Raw genomic sequence first — 8,689 nt, 5'->3', positions numbered from 1 at the left:
TGAATGGTTGTGTGTCTCTGTGTTGCCCTGCGATGGACTGGCGACCTGTCCAGGGTGTACCCCGCCTCTCACCCATTGACTGCTGCAGATAGGCACCAGCACCCCTCGCGACCCCACTCGAGATGCAAGAAAATGGAAGGATGAATGGAGTATATATTCAGTAATATCCAATATATTAATGACCAATGGGTGTGAATGAATTAAATTATCTTAAAGAAAACTCTTTATTATCATCAGTTATGCAGAACAAATAACTAATAACACTGTTGTTTTTTGGTAATTAGCACCATGTAGAGCTAGAATTAAAGGATTATTTAATCTAAAGCAAAACCTAAAAGAGAAAATAAACAGTGTCACAGTAAAGCTGAGTATAATAGAGCAGTTTACCGCATCTTCCTCTGTGTTATTGCAGCCAACTGGAGTCTTCTCAACCCACACAGAAAGCTTCCTCAGCTCAGAGTTTTCAACAAGGAATAAGGTTCTCAAGGGCAGAGCGGTCATATCGCGATATGCATCCTCCCTTCTGTATGAAAGTCTGAAAAAAACGAATAGGCAAATTTATCTTAATGTAGTTGCAGTTGTTCAGTGAAAATCAGCACCAGAAGCGATTAGTTTCTCTTTACTTTCTTGCTGACTTTCGTCTTCTCTGAAATGCAACATGATCACATTAGCATTCTTATTTTATCTATTGCACCATGGTGATGCATTGGCTATCAATAAAACAACACATAGTACTTTTAATTGAAGTGCATTATTAAAGAATTAGTAATAATAAAATATCAATCAGATGCCAAGACAAGAATATCTAAAAAGAAAAGAAAGGTGACAACTTCTTGTAACCTGAGACTTATTTGCGTAGGAGCTGATGAGGAATGTAAGTGGGAAGGTTTTTAGAGCTTGAATGTGATTTTTACAACAGAACATGTTTTTTTTCCAGTTTAGGCTCATTATTTTTATATGACCTCAAAATACCACCCACATTAAATCAAGTTTATTTACTTCTTTCCAGCACCATTAATAGTTTATCAAAAGCTATATAAAGCTGTAGGTGTGACAGTTGCAAATAAGATGATTATAATTGTTACCTGAGCTTGGTGCACTGGAGAGAACCGTCTTTTAAGCCAGTTGTGAAAACTGTGTTACTGTCTTCAGAGAAGGAGACAGTCCGAACTCCACCGAGTCGACAGGAATGACACCACAGCTCACAGTACTGTCCCTGCAGGGGAATTGGCAGCGTTAAACTTACACTACTTTGGAATAGTATTAATGAACATTTAAACTTCCAATGCATTATAGTATTTAACTGACATATTTACAGATTATCTGAAGTTTATTAATATATATATATTTTTTTTTTTAGCTAACTCAAGAATAGCAATGCTTTGTGCTATGGTGTAACTAGACAACAATAGGCCTGTAAGCAACATTTTCTGGGTGGGCCCCATATGAAGAACAACACGTGATAAAGGTTCAGGATACGGCGACAGTTTAATAAATTGGCTGAGAAGAAACAATTATGCAATTCTCAGTGGTATATGATCACACATCAGACACGGAAAAATAGTGACTGCGCACCTTGAATGGAACCATTGGTGACAGCGCACCACCACATGTTATAGACATCCCAACTTCCGAAAACTCATTTCAGGGAGATGCTTATCGATCCCCTCCCACCCGCAGTAGACAACGGACCCGAAACGTGCCCCATACATAGACACTTCATCATTCTTCATCTTCACTAGACAATTATTATACTTTATTATATTAGCACAACAAGCCATGGGGGTACCTTGAGCTTCACAGTCCCCCTCCTCCCCACGCGCTCTCCATTCGTCACCTGGTCGAAATCTTCACTCACCGTAGCAGCAACGTCCACCTCTCCCTCTTCGGTTCTTGGAAAGAACGTGTTTATTTTGGGAAGTTTTTTCCGTTCTTCCTGCAGCTCTTCTTTGCTTTTCTTTTCTGGTATCCGGTTAAGTACCTCTTTTTGGTATCAATCGTCACTAACACATTGTACGTAATGGTTATGGTTTTAATCTATGCTCTGGATTACCCACAATTCCAAGCCGTAGTGTAACAAATAAAATACTCATGTACATCGTTCTTTTAAGAACTTTATTGCAGTTTGAAACATATTATATGAGTTTGGTTTTTTTTTACCAACCGTCTATACACAGTTATTAACATAGTAATTAAAAGTACCACTGTCTGCTTTGCTATTGGTGTCGTTTTTAAACGGCTCACCATCCTGTTGAAATCTGGCATGTGTTGTGCATTAAAATACGGTCCGGTGAGGTTATTCACTTCAGTATCAAGTGGGTCAAAGTGGAATTTTTCGCACCATTACATCTGCAAAGACACTTCCTAGTCTATTTACCAGGTGGGCTTACCTGGTGTTAGTGATGGGGCCCCTAAGAGGTCCCGGGCCCGTAAGCAACTGCAGACTCTGCTTACCGATATTTATGCCATTGGCTTTGTGTCTCAACCTGCTTTACACAACTGTAGGCTTAATTTAACACATTTTACTGCAGTTTATTCTCTGGCAGCCTCTAACAAGTTTAGTTGTTTCATCATGCATAGCATGTTGACTAAAAGGTGCAGTCACCAGACTATCTCACTTGGCTTGTGGAGAACTTTAAACAGGTGCTTAATATGGCAACACATTCTTCTATAAAGGCCAGATTTATAGATTCCACCTGAACTGTGGATCTTTGCAGGTCCTTCAGACTTTGTTCCCCTTTTGGTAATGGATTAAAAGGGGTCTTAGGACAACTCAGGATACTTATTTCACAGCTAAACTCCCTGTCCACAACTCTGTCCCTGAATAATGGTGAGTTTCTTCATGATAATGACGCCTTTTAGTCTATAAAAAACTGCTGAAGAGGCAATATTATTGTTGGGAGGAAAACAGCTGCATTTATGCTGAGATTAAATTACACATACACACTGTTTGACTTTGTTCACACATTAACGAATTTCCCTGGTATCTATCTAGGAGGTATTGGAGTTCTGGGGGTTTAATACAAATGCATAGCAGACTTTTAGGGATTTTGATTTGAAAAAAGAGAAATTAAAAAGCATGGATCATTTTGAATAATTTAAATGAAGCAAATTATGAAGAAAAAAAAAATCAAAATCCCCACTTACCATAGAGGCAGTTGGCCTGATCCGCAGTAAGCCATCTCGTCCAACAGAGGCCAGCCACAAGCTGTCAGGAGACAGAAGGACACAGGCAGGCCCAAGTGGGTGACCTTTCACCTGATCCTTTGGTTTCAGCTGGATCATCTGTTGGCTGGACAGATCATTTGTCTCCTAAAATAACAAATCAGGAACAAAACAAAATAGTTTAATTCCTTTCAGTGTAAACAGTATTACCAAAATTTAAGAACCATGATGACAAGGGTGCCAGGGTCAAACCTTGGGAAGCTGAAATCTCTGAAGAGATTTTTTACTTTGACAATAAGCAAAGACTTCATCGACTCCCAGAGCACAGGAAGTCAGAGGAGGTTGCACTTTGTATGTGAACTTTTTGGGGATGTGCAGACAGCCGTTACGGTCTACAAACTCTGACACTAAAGGTCAGCAAAAACACATTAGTGTTATTAGCTTTTGTAATACATATGCAATCATTAAAAAGATAAAAAAAACTTCTTATTTATTTTGAACCATATCTATTGAAAGTCATTGTACTAAGCTCTAAATCTGCTGCGTCATTGTGTGTTGCACTGGCTGTTCATCAATCAAAGGTGTTTTTAAAAAGATCTTGTTTATCTATTTTTTTCAAGAACCAACAAATTACTGAAGGCTTTTTTCCTAAGATAACTAAAGGTTTAATTCCAAATCTGATCAATCATCCCATACATTTCTCATGATACATACACTCACCGGCCACTTTATTAGGTACCCCATGCTAGTAACGGGTTGGACCCCCTTTTGCCTTCAGAACTGCCTCAATTCTTCGTGGCATAGATTCAACAAGGTGCTGGAAGCATTCCTCAGGGAGTTTGGTCCATATTGACATGATGGCATCACACAGTTGCCGCAGATTTGTCGGCTGCACATCCATGAGACGAATCTCCGGTTCCACCACATCCCAAAGATGCTCTATTGGATTGAGATCTGGTGACTGTGGAGGCCATTTGAGTACAGTGAACTCATTGTCATGTTCAAGAAACCAGTCTGAGATGATTCCAGCTTTATGACATGGCGCATTATCCTGCTGAAAGTAGCCATCAGAAGTTGGGTACATTGTGGTCATAAAGGGATGGACATGGTCAGCAACAATACTCAGGTAGGCTGTGGCGTTGCAATGATGCTCAATTGGTACCAAGGGGCCCAAAGAGTGCCAAGAAAATATTCCCCACACCATGACACCACCACCACCAGCCTGAACCGTTGATACAAGGCAGGATGGATCCATGCTTTCATGTTGTAGACGCCAAATTCTGACCCTACCATCCGAATGTCGCAGCAGAAATCGAGACTCATCAGACCAGGCAACGTTTTTCCAATCTTCTATTGTCCAATTTCGATGAGCTTGTGCAAATTGTAGACTCAGTTTCCTGTTCTTAGCTGAAAGGAGTGGCACCCGGTGTGGTCTTCTGCTGCTGTAGCCCATCTGCCTCAAAGTTCGACGTACTGTGCGTTCAGAGATGCTCTTCTGCCCACCTTGGTTGTAACGGGTGGTTATTTGAGTCACTGTTGCCCTTCTATCGGCTCGAACCAGTCTGACCATTCTCCTCTGACCTCTGGCATCAACAAGGCATTTCCGCCCACAGAACTGCCGCTCACTGGATGTTTTTTCTTTTTCGGACCATTCTCTGTAAACCCTAGAGATGGTTGTGCATGAAAATCCCAGTAGATCAGCAGTTTCTGAAATACTGAGACCAGCCCTGCTGGCACCAACAATCATGCCATGTTCAAAGTCACTCAAATCACCTTTCTTCCCCATACTGATGCTCGGTTTGAACTGCAGGAGATTGTCTTGACCATGTCTACATGCCTAAATGCACTGAGTTGCCGCCATGTGATTGGCTGATTAGAAAATAAGTGTTAACGAGCAGTTGGACAGTTGTACCTAATAAAGTGGCCGGTGAGTGTATGTTCTGCGCTTTATCCACTCTTTCTATTGTGAACCCAGGTTATCCTTTAGTAAATCAGTTTATCGCTTTATTGCCACATGTTTTTAAGCAGCCTGTATTTACTGGCTTCCTACCTTCAGTCAGACCAACAGGCATTGAATACACGATCAGCACGCTACCATGATCATTTCTGTCCTGTGTTGCACACAGTATGAGAATCTTCAGTTCCCCACTTTCGACCGGGAGGCACTGGGTGGAGAGGGACAAAATGTGGCCAGGAACATCTGTAAAAAACAACAACACGGCACTCAAATACACATAAGCGATATTTTTGTAATACATATTATTTTGTTTTGCTTCAGTCTTCATGAAAAGTTCTTACCAATGTATCCTATTACTGAAAACCTTGCTGATGGCCTTGGGTTGAGCACATATAGATGTAAATCCAATCCACTGCAGAAAAGGTAGTGTCCCTCTTGATCAAAACTGTAAAAAAAAAAAAAAACAAACACATCTGGATTTCATTTTTATGACCCTAAATTAAAAATTTCTGTGTGACGGGTCATCTAAAGGTTTATGCTCTTGTATAGATGGAGGATACTTGCACTAGATGATCCACAGCAGTGTGGTAGAGGTAAACCTCATGCACCAGGCAAAGTTGCTTCTCGTCGTTTAAGTCAATGAATTGGACTTTTCCCGAAGCTGTTCCAACAGCTGCATAATTAGCAATGGGACAGCAGGCAAGAGTTGTTGCCTATAGGGACGTAAATGACACTTTACCTTCAATTATGTTCCAATGCATTACTTTTCTGATGAGTCATTTTATAATGCTTATGGATAGACTGCTTGTCAAACTCACCTCTGTTTGTAGGTCCAGGGAGCCGATGCAGGTGCCATCAGAGGACCACAGCTGCAGAACTCCACCCTCCCTTAAGGACTGAAGTTAGTAGAAACATACACACAGCGGCTCGCAGGGGTAAATTGAAGATGTAATTCACAAAACAATATAAATTACTTACCACACAAATGTCAGTTTTGTCAGTTTGACACGAAGTGGCTGTCAAAAAGTTGCCGCTGAGAATGTTCAGAGCTTCCTCGATATGGTCTGACTTGGCCAGGTTCAGCAGATAGATTTGCCCCTTAGGATTAAACATATTTAGATTTAGGTAATATGTAACAGCTTGTTTCAACACCATGTTTAGAATGAAACACATTAGGTGCCTACTGTTTTAGAGGATAGAAGTAATGTTTTATCGTCAGGGGAGAGTACTGCTGTCGAAATGGGTCTTTCTAACTTCCATGTTTGGGTGATGTGGATCTTACGTTGTCTGAACTCCAGACAATGGACCACACCCTTCTGCAACACAAGGAAATGTTTAGTTTTTTTTTTATTATCTTAGACTGTCAATAGTCTGTATTTTTTATGCTACATACCTTATCAACTGCAATAAGATCATTGCTAGTAAAACTTAAAGCTTGAAAACAGAAATTTTGGAGTTCAGGTATGGGATCAGCAGCTACAAACAAAAGAAAAAGGGTTATATCCATCTAAGACAATAAATAACAGGAGGGTTTGTTACAACGCGTTTGGCTGTCTTTACTTTAGCTTACCTGCAGGGTTGAAAAGAACAAAAACAGAAAGGCTTTCAGGGTCAACAAGGAGGAGGTGACCCTCAGAACAGCCTACATTAAGTTGTGATGTTGCTGTCCAGCATAGGGAAGATGGTGTCACGGTGTCTCTGGTGGGCTGTGAAGACTGCATTAAAAAATAAGATAAGCTGTAGTCAACATCAATCTTTTGGTTGAATGGTTTATTTTGACAATTTGTTCAGCTGAAAGTTGCGTGTTTAGTACAAAACGCATGTCTGGAACAAAGCAGGTTGGGTTCTTGGCTGGAGGGGGATGGAGGTTCTCTGCCAAAAAGACATCGGTTGCTGGAAGCGGTACTATGCTGTAACACAATAGAAGCACATTCTCTCCATATAACCCAGTATATCCTCTTGACAGCTTTACCATATAATTACCCTTTTGGCAATGAATACATTGTGTAATTCACCTTTAAAGATACTGGGTATATTCCTGAACTGTTCACTAAATGCTGCAGTTTACAGAATAGATAAATTACTGTGCAGTTTGTGTGATTTTTACCTTGGGCTAAGAATGTGAAACCTCCCACATCTTTCTATTTTCCAGACAGTAACGGTTGTGGTGCCCATAGCACAAAGCTGCAGCCAGTTCATGGGGTTGAAGTGTAAAGAAATGACATCATTTCCTGCTTGTGACTGTGTACAGAGCACCTCAGCAGATTGCCAGTTCCTGCACACACAGAATTACTTAGTTATAATTATCATATCAGATAACACATTTAATTGCAGTTTAAATACTGCTCTCTAAAGGTCTCATGGAGGAGATTAAACAACAGACAGGTCATATGTGGAGGAAAACTAACATTGAACATCACCCAATAACAAAATCTGCACATGGTGGTGGAAGCACCATGGTGAACAGATACATTCCTTCAGGGTCAAGAATGCATGCTTCTATTAATAATTCAGGAAAATTTCTTCTGTTGAGGTTTATACGTACTCTAAATAGCCAACGGTCAGTGTTTTAAAGAGGTTAAAGGAGTTTGTATTTTACATAATTATCCCTGGACCGTCACCCACTTTAAAATTGTTGTTCACAAACACTGTCTATTCAGTGTAACTGCGCTTTAGCATTATTAGTAACTTTGATATCTAGACTGTTTATTGCAGGTGTTTCTTAAATGATCAACTCAGGAGTGTTGCATACAAAAGCATGTGCCACCGACACCAGATCTGGGGGAAATCTGTATGAATTTCCTTCTGCGCATGTGGGGATCTGGTTTTCATGTGTGGATCTTTTCCTGTGCGTGCATGGATCTTGTGCTGTGTATTTGTGGATATTGAGACCCTTCTAGCTCTATAAATCTGGACCAGCAACAATGGGCATACAAGCTAAAGCACTGTGCAGCTAAAAATCAGACAGGAGACAGCGGTTAGTTTGCTGGCCAGACCACATCTTGTTAATTCTGAGCTGCATTTTCAAGAAATAAAAGAAACAACAACATACAATTCACACATAAATACAATGAACAATATACTTACAAAAAAATTAAACAAAATCAACACAAATACGAATCACCTTTTCTCTTAAACAAAAAAATTAAATAAAAAAACATAATAAACAAACAAAACAAAAAAAACACACAGAAAAGAGAATCTCACCAAGCAAAAATTGGTTGGAGGCAGCAGAGGCGTAGCCAGAAAATTTATATAAGGGTGGCCAGGCAATAACCAATGTACACTGAGGGGTGGCCAAAAGTGGATACGAACCAGAACCTCAGGGTCAATCTAAACTATTGCAACAGGAAGATTAATGAGCACAACATCCATATTTTCTAAATAAGAACAAACTATACTTTTCTACAGCCTCTGCTAACAAATAGACGCATATATTTAAACATCCGTGCTTTCTAGATAAAAGGTATAGAGGATAAAATTCTTTCAGGTTTGAGTTCTGGGGCGAACATCTCTTCCTTTGTCATTACTTACCTACTTATATATTAAAAATTATTCTGCTTAAAA

General features: G+C 40.0%; 1 protein-coding gene across 1 annotated transcript in view; it reads right to left on the bottom strand.

The window, feature by feature from the left end:
* Positions 1-8,689, bottom strand: part of cfap43 (cilia and flagella associated protein 43) — a 24,381-nt gene that overhangs the window by 11,361 nt on the left and 4,331 nt on the right. The window contains exons 4-18 of the mRNA XM_015383846.1: positions 7,230-7,397; positions 6,936-7,032; positions 6,693-6,837; positions 6,516-6,598; positions 6,307-6,438; positions 6,101-6,220; positions 5,941-6,018; positions 5,687-5,835; positions 5,464-5,567; positions 5,216-5,365; positions 3,418-3,572; positions 3,091-3,312; positions 1,790-1,987; positions 1,086-1,216; positions 388-535 (exon numbers count right to left, since the gene is read on the bottom strand). Coding sequence (XP_015239332.1) covers positions 388-535; positions 1,086-1,216; positions 1,790-1,987; positions 3,091-3,312; positions 3,418-3,572; positions 5,216-5,365; positions 5,464-5,567; positions 5,687-5,835; positions 5,941-6,018; positions 6,101-6,220; positions 6,307-6,438; positions 6,516-6,598; positions 6,693-6,837; positions 6,936-7,032; positions 7,230-7,397 — 2,080 coding nt within the window. The remainder of the gene's footprint in view (positions 1-387; positions 536-1,085; positions 1,217-1,789; positions 1,988-3,090; positions 3,313-3,417; positions 3,573-5,215; positions 5,366-5,463; positions 5,568-5,686; positions 5,836-5,940; positions 6,019-6,100; positions 6,221-6,306; positions 6,439-6,515; positions 6,599-6,692; positions 6,838-6,935; positions 7,033-7,229; positions 7,398-8,689) is intronic.

The sequence above is a fragment of the Cyprinodon variegatus genome, unplaced genomic scaffold (genome assembly GCF_000732505.1).
Source record: "Cyprinodon variegatus isolate N-32 unplaced genomic scaffold, C_variegatus-1.0 Scaffold296, whole genome shotgun sequence".
Taxonomy (NCBI): domain Eukaryota; kingdom Metazoa; phylum Chordata; class Actinopteri; order Cyprinodontiformes; family Cyprinodontidae; genus Cyprinodon; species Cyprinodon variegatus.
The sequence above is the reverse complement of the archived record's forward strand: the minus strand, read 5'-3'. Positions and strand labels throughout refer to the sequence as shown.